The sequence below is a fragment of the Styela clava genome, chromosome 7 (assembly GCF_964204865.1).
Source record: "Styela clava chromosome 7, kaStyClav1.hap1.2, whole genome shotgun sequence".
Lineage (NCBI taxonomy): Eukaryota > Metazoa > Chordata > Ascidiacea > Stolidobranchia > Styelidae > Styela > Styela clava.
The window spans coordinates 22609739-22626842 of record NC_135256.1 but is presented as its reverse complement, the minus strand read 5'-3'; the positions used below and the strand labels follow the sequence as shown (position 1 = coordinate 22626842).

At 34.9% G+C, this 17104-nt stretch overlaps 2 protein-coding genes across 4 annotated transcripts in view; one reads left to right on the top strand and one right to left on the bottom strand.

Moving 5' to 3' along the window:
- LOC120328917 (uncharacterized) overlaps nucleotides 1–11817 on the top strand; it is a 43964-nt gene extending 32147 nt beyond the window's left edge. The window contains exons 13-24 of one of the 3 annotated variants that reach the window (XM_039395496.2): nucleotides 2222–2347; nucleotides 2856–2993; nucleotides 3231–3365; nucleotides 3866–3994; nucleotides 4312–4458; nucleotides 4630–4770; nucleotides 5228–5368; nucleotides 5580–5705; nucleotides 6041–6164; nucleotides 9754–9895; nucleotides 10709–10796; nucleotides 10962–11817. In XM_039395496.2, coding sequence (XP_039251430.2) covers nucleotides 2222–2347; nucleotides 2856–2993; nucleotides 3231–3365; nucleotides 3866–3994; nucleotides 4312–4458; nucleotides 4630–4770; nucleotides 5228–5368; nucleotides 5580–5705; nucleotides 6041–6164; nucleotides 9754–9895; nucleotides 10709–10796; nucleotides 10962–11104 — 1580 coding nt within the window. In that variant the 3' untranslated portion in view covers nucleotides 11105–11817. Of the gene's footprint in view, nucleotides 1–2221; nucleotides 2348–2855; nucleotides 2994–3230; nucleotides 3366–3865; nucleotides 3995–4311; nucleotides 4459–4629; nucleotides 4771–5227; nucleotides 5369–5579; nucleotides 5706–6040; nucleotides 6165–6804; nucleotides 8846–9753; nucleotides 9896–10708; nucleotides 10797–10961 lie in introns of those variants that run through there. The other 2 variants (XM_039395497.2, XM_039395495.2) reach the window with 2 other exon arrangements.
- Nucleotides 11818–12651: 834 nt separating this feature from the next.
- Nucleotides 12652–16609, bottom strand: LOC120328928 (beta-1,4-glucuronyltransferase 1-like). The gene is made up of 5 exons (XM_039395516.2): nucleotides 14780–16609; nucleotides 14066–14225; nucleotides 13509–13649; nucleotides 13015–13124; nucleotides 12652–12876 (listed from the first exon to the last, which is right to left on the bottom strand). The coding sequence occupies exons 1-5, from the start codon at nucleotides 15676–15678 to the stop codon at nucleotides 12846–12848; spliced, it is 1341 nt and encodes a 446-aa protein (XP_039251450.2). The 5' UTR covers nucleotides 15679–16609; the 3' UTR covers nucleotides 12652–12845.
- Between the last annotated feature and the right edge of the window lie 495 nt (nucleotides 16610–17104).

Sequence of the window (17104 nt, the reverse complement as noted above, 5' to 3'; positions counted from 1 at the left end):
GAATTTGGTAAACAACAACCTTCTACTGGATTCGCACCAAGCGGCACAAAAGACGATGATTTCATCATATTATTTGCTGGTATCAAAATTTTCCGATTATACTTTTATAGTTGCATGGGAATCCCTATCGTTTTATGGTATGCTGCAAAATCATTGTGTATTCGTGACTGTCACAGCCCGTCAGAAATTTGATGCGATGTGTATTATGACCATTGCTAAACGGTTAAAAATCTACTTGAAAGACGTAATGATTATATTCCTTTATTCTCAACTTTTATGACTACTTCTTACAATAGAACTAATGAAATGAAGTACGCCAAGACTTAAGTCAAATCTCATGTGATTTTCAACAAACGTAATATCCTGTCGTCTTATTTATGTATTTGATCACACATTCTTCATAGATTAATATTGAATCAAGGCCTATTTCATGATAGCGCATTGTTAAATGGTTCTATGGCCTAAATTCGGGTGTGGATGTGTATGCGACGGTCTCAAGAGGGAGTCGTTCATTTGTATAAAACTAATGTTGAAGTTTTTTATATTAAGTTATATTATAAGTAGCATTTGAATACGCAATTCCCTTCCTATTTCATAGTCAGGTCAAGGGTCGAAGAGTTCAAAAGGTCGCGGGTGAGCTTTGGTTTCCTAATGTTTGACTTCCAGCAGACGATGTGATCATAACACAAACTTAATACTGTTGTGGTTGATTCATCTCCGATTGGCGTCAAATCGCGCCTGGCTGTCGGTACTTGGACATTATGCTACGGTAAAATCATACTTGGTCCAAAATAACTTTTAAATTTGACAAATGTTTACTTCATAAATCACGCGGATTGATATGGATCTCCGCCATACCACCATTAAAGCACTCGCATTCATCAACGGAAAGAGCTAAATGCCCCCACACAGAACATATTTTAACAGGCTCACTAGTAGTACTGCAATACGGCAAAATAGATATAACCAATTTGTTAAATGCCGTCAAAAAGAAATCTGTTAACCACAAATGCGTTTTGGGGATTGGGTTTCGTTTACAACGCTCAAATCGGACACCCGTGTTGCCGAAATCTTTTAATGCCTCTGTTTTCTTATCGTAATTAGTTTTCTAACATCATCCATAAATTACATAATCTGGCATGGCCTATACGTAAACCAAGCTTCACAATCACAATATTTCTCACATTTACAATATTCTGGAAGGAACCCATTGTTTTAAACGGGATACCCCTTGGTATATCTGTCAGCGCTGTTTCGCTAATTGCCATTTTAGACCATAACTTACCAGAAAATATTATAAACAGTCGCATTTCTCCGTGGAGTTCAACATAACTTACGCTTGAAACGACTGATGGTAATTGTCGAATCCTGGAGTAAATTAACAACCAATATAGATCAGTATGTTATAAGTAGATCCAAGCGCGCAGCGATGTTTGCTTTACTCCCTTTGTGACAGTAATATTCCCACTTTTATAGCAATGATTGCGACCTGGCAATGAGCACACTTTCATAAAAATAACAAAGGGTGATGTTGTCCTGCTCATAATCCCGGTCCTGATTTAATAGTCGTGGATCCTGTCGTCTGAAACAGTGGTCCCGGCAAACTTTTAATTTGTTGTTGATTTGTGTTGAAGCAAATATTGATATCAGGTCCCGTGAATGAACGAACCATGGCCATTAATTTTTATGTGCTGCTTTAAACATGTACATTGCAAGGGCTAGCGTGGAACTGAACCTCAAGGCCATTTGAACTCAACAGTAACTATATTGATAAACTATACAAATCTGCAGACAAGCTGGAGCTGTACCCTTAGACAAGTATAAAGACGTACTCTAAAACAAACTCATAAACGACGACTCTGTCATTTCTTTCTGTGTAGTCGTCGACAGTCATTTACCTTATCAGTATTTTGGAGGAGTAATTAGTAGTTTAATTACTGTAATCAAATATATCCGTGAAAACAAGTCGTCGGTAAAACATCGTTGCATTTACACCTTCGCGGAATCGCCAATTGTCGCTTATATTGGAGGACACTCAGAAATTGTGTTTATTGCAAACACCATATTTAGCGGACACAAACTCATTTTTAGTTGGGCTTGAATCAGCTGTTTGCGCTATATACAAAAATGAAATGGAGCCAAGATATTGTCGATTTCATGTCAGTGATGCGATTTAACCTTAGTACTATGTCTTCAATAAATTTATTCCTTTGTTGTCCAGAACCTTCTGGACCACGATGTGCAACAGACAGTGAATGCCAACAGATATGCGATGATACCTCAGATGGTATGGTGTGTTCATGTCGCAAGGGATACAGACTTCATGTTAACAAAATGGATTGCGTTGGTGAGTTAACTATACTAGTTACCCAAAAGTGATATGGCGAAGATAGAGTACGGAAAACTGTTTATGTGCACAAGATAAAATCTAGCACTATCACGAGCTTGCATTGCGTTTTGCGTTCGAACTTGCATTAAAAAAACCATCCATCATAATATATTTGGGGCTAAAAGTAAAACAAGTTTATCTTATATAGCCATTTACGATTATTTCCATAAAATCCTATTTTCGAAAATATGTTTTTTGAATATTTTTAACCAAATTATAGTCAAATTAGTTCAATATTAACTTTAGGTTTCCGCCACTAGTACTATTTCTATATTATACAGTAGTAAAAAAATCCTATTTTTCTACTATATTGCTGCCATCTCTTCAAAAATTGTTTAAAATGGGTGCAATTAACTTCCTGAAATAGTCAAGGGTAAAGGTTAAATTCATTAAGAAAATGAATTATGTAAACTGCGAGCGTGAGGGCCAGTTTAAGTAAGGCTAATTTTTTGTTTGAAATTTACAGATGTAAACGAATGCGTTTTGAATACTCACACATGTACAGAACATGAAATATGTTTGAATAGAGTTGGAACATTCTTCTGCCAACGTAGAATCAGTTGTGGAACTGGATATGAATTAACGGAAAGAAATACCTGTGAAGGTACCTGATTGTTCAAAAATAAACAAAAACTTTTGAATTCTGACTATGAAGCCTCGTGTTGTTTTGTATACATATATACTTGTTCACCGCGACCCGACTTCATCAACGCCATTGTTTCTGACTTTTTACTCGTGCACATGCGGGTATGGTATTATAACAATCCGAAATCATTTCGTCTCTTAGATGCATATTTTATTAATTTTTTTTTCAACTTTTCAATTTATGCTCTTCTTACAGATATTGATGAATGCGAACTAAACATCCATGATTGTCTTGCTAATATGGATTGCCGTAATGTCAGAGGATCGTATAAATGTATCCCTAAGTTATGTGATGCCGGTTTCTTTACCGACGCTACTGGAAGATGCATTGGTAAGAGATTTTTGTGTCATTTCTTTGACAAAAAATGTTTAAAATGTAGATAATCGAGTGTTGATAAAACCTTGAAATAAACTTGGATCAGATTCAAATAATTTTATAAAAATCTGCAGTCATTCTTCTCGATGTATAATGTTATCATTCATGGCGTAAACGTAGCAAATAAAAAGCAATACTTTAAGTTTGTTCACATAATCGGACTAATGGTGTCATTCACTGATAATAAAATAATTAGTTAGTTAGTCTCGTTTAGAGTTAGAGTGTGTGAACATAATCATATCTATACAACTAATAATTGTTTCTTGGCACTGTGGCAAATACCGTACCCTCAAAGTGGTTTACTAAGGTTTGGATTTCAACCCCAAAATGATCAAAGAACGAATGTTTATATATGTATAAATTAAGGGTTTTATGTTTATATATGTATAAATTGAGGGTTTTAAGTTTCGAATTACTTTTACCCTGTTTAACCGTCATCAATTTCTCTATTCCAGACATAGACGAATGTAGAGCTCGTGATTTCGTTTGTCCAAAAGGAGCGACATGCATGAATACTGCTGGTAGTTATGAATGTAAATGTCCAATTGGACTTACTCCAAATGCAAAGAATACTTTGTGTGAAGGTGAGTAAGTCTTACATTCATTGATTTTTTTTATCGAGATGCAGCCATAGCTGGTGATAAGGAGTGCAAGCTTTTAAAAAAAACGTTTATGGGATATGCATTGTGTAACAAGTGGACCGATTAGGCCTATCCGTAGCAAGCAAATGCAAAAATGGGTAAGATGCTTTGTTTGTTCATCAATAGCAATGGGCGTTGGGGTCAGGTTAGATGCTTTTTTACTGCACCAGTTTCTGTTTTATTTTTTGTGAAATCTGATGGCTAGATTAATAAAAATATAAATTAATAAATATTTTAACCCTCATATTTATGTCTTGTAGATGTGAACGAGTGCGAGAACGGAGAAGCTGGTTGTGGCGAAGGAGCAACATGTATAAATACAGTTGGGAGTTTCGTATGTAGAGATCCTCCCAAGATACGATGCTCACCTGGATATGTACTCAGCAGAGATTTGAAGTCTTGCCAAGGTTATTTGCAATTATTACTTCGTCAAATTTTAATAATAAAAGGAATGAAAAAAAAATGTTGTCATCTCGATTGATTACGCCACAAAGAAAATTATGACACCATTTTATATAAGTTGATTCGGAGACTATTTTTCATTTAAAAGCTCGTGAACAATAACTTTTTTTTTATAGATATTGATGAATGTACTGAAGGAACTCACACATGCAAACGTGGATCGACATGTATTAATGAAGACGGTGGATTTAGATGCGAAGATCCCTTAGTTTGTCCGGATGGTCTCAAAGCAGATGCCGACGGAAGACTTTGCCTTGGTAATATTGATAATGTTATTGTTGTTGGCATACTATTTTAATCAAGCTCTTTAAATATTGACGTGAAAGTATTTCTGTTCGGAGCTGATATTAGCCCTTCCATACAAGTTTTTCGAAAACAAATTTTTTTCGAAAGAATATTTCAGTACTCTTTTGGGTACTCCCGTATAGTGTGTGTACCAGGTTAGGCCATAATTTTATTCCGATTTTGCTATTCTATTACGAGTTCGGGGCTTGTCTATATTAACCAAGTGAATATACACCCCTGCCCATAGGTTTCAGTCCCTCTACACAACTTGATGTAAAATAGTCAAGAAAAATTAGTTACCTCCATATCGGTACACACACTTCTGAAGCGCCCTCTTTTGTCATATAGAAACTAAAACTGCCTGTGTGACTTGACTGCACGATGCTAAACTTTTTCTCACTGGTGGTAAAATGATTTATTTATTCGCAGATATAAACGAATGTGAAGATCCATCTTTGCATCGATGCAACGAAGGTGGAAAGTGTGTTAATTTAGCAAAAACATTCAAATGTGTATGTGATAGCGGATACGATAATTCTCTCACCACAGATGGATTACCGACATGCAAAGGTAGGTATTTCCAACTATTTTAGATCGTCTTGAGAAGTTTAACGCATTGAATAATTGTCCTTTGATGTTTATCTTGATTCTTTCAAAAATAAAAGTTGGTCAAGCCTCAAAATGTAATAAACCCAGTCCGACTTGTTAATGATACACAGAAGATAACCCAATTTCTTCTCCCTTATTTGTTCTCAACATTTCATTCCTTTCCCTATTTCAGACGTCGACGAGTGTTCTTCATCTATTGGAGAAAGTTGCAAGTATAAATGTAAAAATCTACCAGGAAGTTATGAATGTTTCTGTCCTGATGGATTTAAGTCTGCTAACTTTGGAGCTACTTGTGACGGTAAGAAATCTAATAGGCCCTCTTTCACAGGTTAAAACAGGTTGTCTGCGCTCCAATATAATCCTGTTTTACTCTTCAAATGTAAATCATAAATGATAAATCTCGTCGGTTATTGGATACAATATTATTATGAGTATCTTAAGTAGAATTAATTTGTCTTTGTCATATCTAAGAATTGTTTCTTAGTATATAATAAACCTTGAAGATTTAGGAAAAAGTTCATAATAATATGAGGGAATTTTCAGTGAAACAACCCACAATAAAATGAGCCATTTTATGACAATAGTCTAAGAATCGATTGTTTTTTCATCAGTTCTTGTTTATCTTACGTTTAGACGTTGACGAATGTGCTGCCAGTACATCTCCTTGTTTGGATGGACAAACTTGCTTCAATACTCACGGAGATCATCGTTGTGTGTCATTGGAATGTCCATCCGGATATACCAAGATATCTAACACGTGAGTACAGTTACAAATGCTTTGCTTCCATTTTTGTATATATTGAATGTCAGGTTTGCTATCGTGAACCTTATTACCTTATTAATGGTCTTTTCTTGATTGAGCATAATAAGTATACAGTATAATATTTAGCTTATTTTCGTTTTGAGGAAGATAATTTCTTGTGAAATTGCCCCCCCCCCCCCAACCGGACATATTTGTCTATTTTGAATATCGAGTCGTCTCAAGCATCATGCCAGTCCTGGACCTACCCTACCTTACCCCACGCCTCGGTTTCGCTAGTTGTAACTATACATTAAAATTGTTGGTGTAAACGGCGTCTCATTGTATATGTTGTTGTTGTTTTTTGCATGTCTCCTGCTTGCTTACTGCTTGAATTTTGATTGGTCGATACACTATCTACACACTGCACTGGTATTGGTCTACTGTACGCCACACCCGGGATGTTGATCTGGATTGGATGTTCAATTGTCACGTGATTCTGTCGATGTTGTGGATCCGATTCCCTTATGTCGTTTGATACTGCTATGCTCGTATTTGTAATATTGTGTATTTTATGGTGGATTTATATATATGCTTGTTATGTATTCAATTGTTATATTGCATTTTTTGCTCGCATCGGTGCTTAACATAAATATAGTAGGAGATGTTCAAGGCGGTCATGCCGTGGTAAGCCGCGGTCTTGTCTCAAACAACCAAAACAAATATCCTTTCACAATATTTCACTTTCAAATGGCACAAATCAAGAAAAACCACTCTTCCGAATGAGTTTGGCACGCAGTCACAGCACAGATCGTTACGAGTTTCTTCTCACAGACGGAAACGTCGGCGATGCGTTCAAAGTCAAAAGTTCAACCCGTATTAAGCGCCCCACTGGGGTTGTTTACACCGCAGAAGAACTTGTAGGCCCTAAAGACTACGTCCTCGATTTAAGCCTAAAATTGTACCGGGGACGTCGATGGTCGCTCTTTATTTCTAGATTATATATATTCGTCGGAGCGTATGATTTATAACCGGATATCTGGCAAGAACCGGGTTGATCAATTCGGACAGCAAAGCTCCTGTTGAAAGAAACATCTTGCGGGAAGTTTCATGCCGCGTAGGCATGTTGTATAGGTTTTTCAAATGTGTCATATTAACGATGTTAAGCACAAAGATCATTAATAAAACGGAAGTATCTCGCTATGATCTTGTGGAATTATCGCGCATTCATTTCGGTGCAAATTTTACTGAATCGTACTCCGCCAAGTATTTCTACGGCGAGTTAGATTCCATGACAGCTTCAGCATATTGTAGTTTTTTCATATTTTTATTAAATAAAATCATTCATTTTCAATATAAACTAGTTCTTTGTTGCCAAATCACTCAATATAGGTACCTTCTAGTCATATCTAGTGGGTCATGTGTTGGTTCCTTTTTTTTATATCACCCAATATCAGCATTTCGTCGTACTAATACAAAAAATTAAAGACGTGCGCATATTTAATTGATCATATTTCTGATGTCGACACCTGGAAGAATGACTCAGTGAAAGCAATTCTTGTGTCGCATTAGACGGCCACTGCTAAATCCCATTGCCAGAATAATGCTATTGAACCTGATTTTTAGAGGTGTCCCATATTTAAATTTTATTACTAAATAAAAGAATTCTTCACAAGTACTAATGCTGCTTTTGTAAATACATCTGCTGGTCAGAATCATGAGTAACTCATTTACCGTAAATTATCCCCTGCTAATTTGAATTATTCAATGTTGCCAGATATTATAAGCCATTCTGTGTGTAAATAAAAACCGAATTATTACGTAGCAGAATCAGACTGTATAATCTCAAGGTCATATTCAACTGAAGTGTGGTGCAATAAATATCGTTGTACCTTTTATTAATCTGCCACACATTTCGCTATAGGCATTGGTTATTAATATAGCCCGGAAAGATGCTTACACACGATGTGACTCAGAAAGTAAAAATTACGAAAAGTCATCTTGATTAGTCACCATTAATTCAAATTTCTCTAGTTCACTTTTTATCAGCATATTAAGATTAAACGCTTTTTACATTTTTTAACATAAATTGATTTTTCAAATTAACGTTTATCCTATTTTTACTTTCATTTTTTTCTCAGTTCTGAACCATACATATATTGTTACTCACCACGACGAAGTGTTTTTTATTTTTGTTATGCCGAAGTTAGAGAACAAGGGCGATTAATATTTGCCAGTAGCTGTCTAGGTTATTTTTTGATGCACTTTGGCATTGATCAAGTTTGATTTGTAAAATAGTGCGAATGGATCTGGGCTTGGTTTTTTGTTGTCAATACTATTATGATTATATATTATGATATTAATATTTTTTTCTTGTTCATTTTAAATTTATGTTATTTCTTGTTTGTTTTTCTTCGCGTTCGAACATATCTCACATTACGTTTTCGTAATTTTTCTTGTCTTCCTAAAAATAAATAGAAAAAATATCATTCAAGAAATGCCATTTTTTTGTGGTTTGTCCAAAAAAAAAATGAAGCCAATATAACGATAATCTAACGAGTTCGCTATAATTGAAGATGAAGTGTGTTTGTTTTATCTATGGCCGAACATGATATGGTATTACTGTTTTATTAAACTTCTACTTGTTGTTAACATCTCCCTCGTTATGATCATCAAATATATATTTATTTGAAAAATTATTTCCATTTTGTCAATTTATGATTGGATGACATGATACCAAACTGGTGGTACTGCGGGCTTTCCAAAACATCGCAGGTGTAGACATATCAGTGAATGCTTTTCCAGAGCCTTGACTGGAGAAACGCCTTATAAATAGGCGTAAACTTCGAATAAAATGATATCTCTAGATATTGATACTCAACGACAGGTACACTTGTTTCGTTTTTGCTATGAGTCTTATCATCTTTCTTAATTAATGTTGCCCGTTGAGTTGTATTTTTATTTGAAGTTAGCACGTTTGTCATGATGTAAGTGTTGTCGGATTGTGAAAATTATTACGACAATATGATAAATATTCGTTTTGCGTTGCACAATGAAAGAAAACATCAACCCGACACCTTGTCCTATGAAGCCACATTGTCCTATGAAGCCACCTTGAGATCGACCCCAAATTTATTATTATTATTTAGGGAATATGCATTAACCTAAATGAAAACTACCCAATGTAGTTCAATTTTTTCGGTACCATGACTTGTCATTGTAAAGTAGACACTATCGTAAAAACGTCAGTGCAGGATGAAGGAATGAATAATTGTTTAGGCCTAGGATCATGTGAAAAAAGTGAAATGAGAAATTGTCTGGTTGTAACGTTACTCCTAATCTAACACCGCCATTCTCTAAAAAGACAGTACCGGTACCGATCATGTCTTTGTATATAGTTAATGTTATGAAGATTCACATATCTTCAAGTCTGGAAGTCGCTTCCAAAATGTGAAATAGACAACCCTTTCCTTACGTTAATTAGGATAGCAGTTGGCATGCGGAATACTGCAAAATCTGCATCTGGTGAATCGAGTTAATAAACTTTCCAGATGAATGCGTTTCTGGGACAGAATTTTAAATTTTCATTTTTGCCTACAAAACACAGGAAAGGAACAACATTGAGTTGCCTTCCTCAATGTTCATCAATATCATGTACTGAAACCATGTATAGATATCTTCACATATTGATACCATCTCTTCCACATGCTTCACAAGATAATCCAAGATTGGTTTTGAGGATTAGACAGGTAAGTCACGGTCACACACAAAAAAAATTTATGATATGGTCTAACTTGTGGGTGGGGTATGTAAGACTCTGTCTCCCAGTATTTTTCCTGGTGTCGACTCAAAACTAAACATGTGCAATCACACAAATGTAAATTTCAATTGTGTGTTGCTTCGTAAAACATCACTGGTAGAATATACAATTTAAGTGGAGACGCTGCCAACATACCTACGCTTAGTGCCAACATACCTACGCTAAGTATCACCAAGAAATGATAAGTTAAATTTTTACTGCTAATCAGTTGTGGATATACTACAAATACAATAGGCACAGCGATACCCCAAAATACAGTGTTACATGTGCCATTTTGTCGTAAGTTGCAAATCGTTTCAAACGTTCAGACGGATTGCATCTGCTGAAATTACTAGAAATCTTCGAGAAAAGCCTATTCTTTTGTAGGCTGTTGTCGATTAACTCATCTACTTCGAGCTGTTCGAATGTATTGTTGAACACATTTTATTTACTAATATATAAATGATATCAGCCAAACATATCTCATATAATTTCTTCGTGTGTCTTTTTTTGCAAATATTAGGATCATCAAATAAAATACCTTTCATGCAAGCTATAAAAACCGTAGCCACCAAGAAGAACATTTTGTATTCTTCAAATACTCTTCACACTGAAAGTTGCGCTTTTTCATCAATATATTTTATCAACATTTTATTCATGTGAAAAAAACTTGCAAAAATAATATATATCTTACTATTGAGCTGACAGTCTAAAGATACAGGCGGGTGATAATGATTCAAAGAACTGTTTCTATATTTTACAGAATCGATTTTCATTGAGTCGTTTCTCTTATTCGATCGTTGACGGAAACCATGAAGGAATTTTTAGGGTGAAAGTAACGAAACATGCAGGTAAGAAAGAAAAGTTCCGAAGACGAATAATGCAATTCAATGATTTATTCATGCTGCAATAAAATTTAGATGAATGTGGTTACTTTTAAGTATTAAATTGAAGTAATATTGAACAGTAAATACTTGTTTACATATGTTTTCAAAAGCAATGAAACCTATTTTCAGGTGAGATACAAGTCGTGAAACCACTGATCGGACCCTGGGAAGGAGTTATATCTGTTCTTACTAAAGAAACTTCACGATTCACTAGAAAAGTGAAAACAAGAATGGCTGTGGTTTATGTGTTTGTATATGAGAACCAAATGTGAAGACATCTAGAGACATTATTTTTTTTAACATTTTCGTCTTTTGGTTGAATAAGGACCAAACATTATTACATGTTTTGAATGCTTAACGCAAGATGTATTAAAGTGAAAAAAATGGCCGACAGCGAGCACTTAATTGTCGAAGGTATTCGAAAGTATTATTGTATAGAGAAAAATATTCTCACTTCAACTGCCCAAATTTTCTTTTCATTGCATCACTTATAATACAACAGTTTGGCAAAAAGTTTGTAGTGTTGAGCTTTATTGATTCCAAATTTATATGTGAAAAACCTGTACCAGGCCTTTCATCGCCACTTCTAAAAAGAGTTCTGCCTGTACAGATATTTACAAGGGATTTCTGCGCTAATGAATAGGCAGCATGCACTGCTCACAAACTCGATAAAAGCGTAGATGTGTCTTGCAGCAACTATGAGTTACATCAACCTACAAATCAGTTATAACAAACATTTCGCTCTTATTGTGCCGAATTACTGAATTTTCTTGTGCTAAATTTCATTGTTCGAAAGAGACAAATGATTCCGATTGCAGACTTTCAATAAGATTAAATACAATTAATGTGTTTTTATTCATCCCATATGAGTTATTGATTTATTTTAATATTCCGTAACATTGTGCCACAACTCCAATTTGAGTTTTTTTTCGTACTGTAATTAATTTTTTGTGACTCTTATGTAAAGTTTACAGTCGCCGAATTTTGAGGTAAAACTCATAATGTACCAAACTAATGCTTCACGCATGTTTCAGAATTGCACAGTCATAACTTGGAACATTCTCAGAAATATTTTTGGAATCTGTTATGAAATACATGCAACCGTACTTCAATAAAAAATATATTTTAATGGGAAACCGATAGGCCATGTAGTCCAGCATGGGTATGCGGTTAATTTCCTACTCACAAAACAGAAGCAGCGACAATAGCTTAGTAAAATGTTCTACAGGCCCAGTTTGTGTTCAATAAGTTGTAAGCACTGCATAACACTAGGAAGATGGTTGTAATAGTTCTCAAATTTCGAAACCAATACATTGTCATCAAATAGCGAACGAATCTTATAATATTGACATTACACACAATGGATATATTAATGAGAATTGCACAATGATGGTACAAACATATTGATTGGTGTTGTGCACCTGCATGCATAATGAAGCGTTAGAAAAATGCTGACTGACTTGAGTTACATTTTCACATTTGTCAGAAATGTGCTTTCCACGATTTCGTGTGATTCAGAGTTCGATGCCTATCGAAAATCTGCTGGTTTACAAAAATATATGATCAGGGGACATTGATCGAGCGAATATCAGTATCAGCAATCCGCTCCAGTTTACTCTCATTAAATAGTTACGATCAACAATATAATAATAACGATAAAGGGCTTATTATCTGTTGCAACCTATGTATTTGAAGATAACGGTATCGTATTATATTAATCCGTTTAGGATGAAAAATTGAATACTGGAAAAAAAATCACAACTTGTGACAGGCGCAACAAGGTAAACCTCCAGTTAGTTTGAAGAAGTTTTGATTTTTTTCAACTTGGTTACCATGGCATTGGCATGGTTACCTCGGCGTCTTTTATAATACGCATATCACAGTATAAAAATATTCCGAGATTACAAATGTCAGAACTCATTGCATAGAACTAATTGTCCGGACCGAAATACGCTTCCATCACGGTATATGACGATGATATTATTGATTTGTCTGTTTCTAATCTATATTGAATTACAGCTCAGTGGCTTTCTTCTCGGCAATTCTGTAAATAAAAATATTTCACTTAATTGTAAATTTTAAATATCATTGTCATGCCAATGGCTTTGTTTGTAACAATTTTAAAATGTTGGAGCACCTAAAATATTTTCAAAATATTATTCTACGTTTCTATAAAACTTACATTTTGAAATGAGGTCGAAATTTGGACTTTGCGATACCTTTGCGTTTCCCACCATCAGTGCATGTTCGATTAGCAGATGGGTATTTCTTTGCAAGATCCGGAATGAACTCCTGATACGGAAAGAAAAAAGAAGACATGAGAAAATCGTTCAGTAATAATATTAATTTAACAGTAAGCAGTTTTTCGTATATAAGCAAATTAAGCTTTCTGTCAGCGATCTCATGAAACGCTATTCTCATCCTGCATCAGTTCTTCCGAAGTAAGACTGGAGGATACTAATCTCATTAGCCAAAATAAATACCCAATAAGGGAATATTCAGAGTACTTTTAATCCCGCATTGACCAATTTCGATGATATATTTAAAACGTAAAAAAGGTATGGTCACATAGCTTATTATTCTAGTGCCTATATACAATCATACTACTTCAAACGTCGATAATTTTTCGACATTTTTTTCAAAAACCATATTGAAATATTCCATGCTATAACTTACCTCAATATAAATCTTAAAGTTTCTTTTATTTTCTAAATTTTTACTGGAATGAAATTCATGGGGTCTTTTAAATCCTTGGTGAACGACAAAAATATTATTCATTACAATGAACTTGTAACCAGAAACAAATAACTCGCAAACCTGTGATAAAATGAAAAAAGATTTATATAAATTAACTTTTGTAATAACCTAACCAGCAAAAAAGGCGTCGAGTAATAGAAACAATATTTGTCTAAGATAAAACTATTCCACTAGTATCTCAAAATATGAAATAAAAACAATATTGCCCCAAAGTCACGATTTGACGAGTCGCGGGGTTTTGGTCGACGAGTATCATGCGATAGACACTTCACATTCACACTGAAATTTTTGGGGAAAGTTAATCAAATGTTGCCTCTAATATTTACTCACAGGCAGAACGAATTATAACTTCCAGCCATCGGATATCTAGTATATCAATGCAAATTTAGAAACCCGGAGATTGTATTGCCTGGTCTAACATACTGATACTGTCAATGTAAGAAATATGTTACATTTTATATCACATATTTACTCACTTGACTAATTCTGTCAAATCCATATTGTCTAAAACGTTCATCGTATAGTGGAATATGAGATTTATGTGTGATGTAAAAAGGTTCCCAGGATTCCTTCCATTCAGCTTCATAAGCAACAATCAAATCATGCTTCTCTGGAATCGCAATCCAATCCGAAAACCTGAAATTATACATAAATTACCACTGTTAATCAGGTTTCACTAAACTCTTCCTACTATTTCTGTCATTAAAAATCGAAATATTGTTAGACTGCAACGGCCATGCGGTGACCCACGGTCGATCAACCTACAAATACTATCTTTTATTTGTATTTTATTCGAATATTTAAAATTAAGTCATTTAAGAATAGCGCAAAATTTAAAGTAAGAACATTTTGCTTCGCTCGAAAAATATGAAAACCAACCTCTTAGTTGACAGGGGTGGTTCAAATTAACGCAGTGTAGATTTAATATTAGGATTTCTAACTTTTCATCTGATCATCATTTACAGCATATATATAGGAAAAAGTACTTGTCGACAGATAACAGCTAAAACCTGTGCTTCAAGATTTAGCCTATACAGATCTCAGTGCTCGTCAATAGTTGTTTGGGATATTTATTTCGTTTTTTTCTCGCCTATTTTTTTGATCGATTAGGATCTTACTTTAAGCAAATATTCTAGCAAATATATCTATACTGTAGTAAATTTTAACACTAATAGCGAAAATTTTCCTACCTCGTTGGTTCATGACAATTCTTGCATGTTTCGCTGTGAAAAGGTCGTACGTTTCCCTTTTTATATTCCTGTATCAGTTTAGTCTTGGTCGTTGGAATCACATTTTCATCCACTTCAAAAGCAGGAACAACAAATGCAGTTTTAGTGTTCAAAAACTGAGTCCTATACTCGTCTAATTTCAAAAATTCCTGAAATTGACTTCTTGCATAGATGGCTGGGAAGGTGTCAACATCTACTAAAAACACGAAGTCGCTTTCTATACCACTTATAGCGACGTTTCGCAAAGTATTATGTGGATATTGCTGTCCTTTCAGTACGTAATTGCCACCCTTGAAACTTTTCAATGCGTCCATCGCCTTCGTACAATACGAATCTTTCTTTCGTTCTGGTGCTGATTTTGAAACCATGTCTTTCAATATAACCGGCAATTCTCTGTCTTCAAAGAATGGCGGATGCTCGAGTGGATAAACTAAATGAAAATTGGTTTTTATAAAAGTCTTTGGAAAACATTTTTCCAGCCAATGTATACCTAAAATAGCTTTAACGAAATCTGAATGGGGAGCAAAAACTGCTACTGATGCGGGACCATTCCATCGGGCCACCAATTCTGGCAGGTGATGTAGATTGTTCACTGAACACTGACTGGCAAGTGTGATGTCACTATAGTTAACTTTAGGGTCGTTGTTTCCTACGTTCATCACAACGATAAAGTCGTTTCTCCACATATCCGCGTTCGTTAAATATTTTTTTATAAAATTTTGGCCGTCTGATGTAGATTGACTGTATCTTCCATGTTCCCACAGTCTTACAACAATATGTATTACGATTGATATCATTATCAGCATAAATCGCTTTATAATCATGCTACTGAACAATGTATAAAATGTCGGAAAATTCATAACATTTTCAAAAAATATATACTTTATGATATATTGTGTATATATAATCAAAAGGGTTTCGCTAAATGGGCTATTTCCTCATGCTCCTTCGGTGTGGTTATTTCGTTTTACCTGTTTCAAGGGCCTATTGACTGAATATGTAGTACTGACTCATGACTATATTGTGACTTTGGGAAAATTCAAAGCTTTTATGATTTGGAAAACATATTTTGACAAATAACATACTGTATATATTTCATGCTGCGAACTATAGTAGGTCTTACAAGTCACTGACTAACTCGCTAAAAAATATACGAAATAAAAGTGAGGTAGACAACCTGTATGACGGGACACCCTGGTTGATGGTTTGATCATTTCATAGCACAGTCGAGACTTATGTGATAAGACTTAACATGTCCTGATCATTTGGAAATTAGAAATTTGATACATCTAGACCCGAAGTGGGCAAACTACGTTCCGCGGGCCAAATCCGACCCGCTAACTACTTCAATCTGTCCTGTATAATGCTGCCACAACCAAACAAATTTTGTTGAGATTGCGATTAAATTTAGTTTTGGCACGAGGCTTATTGTTTTCCACGTTTGCTTTTCAACACTGTAAATATTGTTCATAAAATGTTCCTTTTTACGTTACACTTACATGGCCCACCAGTCCAGGCGGGTAAAATTCGTGACCCCTGCTCCTAAAACCTTGCCCACTCCCGCATTTACCCCCAAATGTTTGACCTGTCTCTTCATAATCACAAGTATACACCTAAGATCTATCAAAGCTATTACTCTACATTACAACTTAACTTTTTTACATACGCGAGAAATAATCATACTGCCATTAATTCTTCATTGAATGATCCATCATTAATATAGATCCTAAATTCTATTCTGAAATATATGCATTGACTAACAATATTCCAATATTAAATCAATCTGATCAAATTTTAATCATCTAATATACCTTCTGAATACTCTCAGTAGATATAACACCATGCAAAATACAAAATAACGCCTGAGGCATTTTTAAAGCTTTCGTAACGTTACGCTTGAGCGACTTATGATTTCGCTTTAAAATTGGTGCGATACCCAAAGCCCTAGCTAAGGGACCAATTGTGATGATTTCAAAAAGGGAGAGTAGCTTTCTGTTATGATTGATACATAATTTTAACGGTATATGTTACCTCGATTTCGATTCGTCGGGCACACACGCCATAAATTGAAAAACGAGGTAACAAAATCGAAACTTCTACACATCGCCTGTCGTACTGGCTCTTTTGTTAAATTGAATTTTATGATCTTCTGTCCCTGGGCAACCCAAGCTCAATATATCATTTTGACTTCTTGCGCTTCATCTTTTTTTCAAATTCCATCGCCAGATCTCTTTCCCGACATTTCAGGCAAATTAGCGAAGATTTAAATTTATTGTCACATATTTA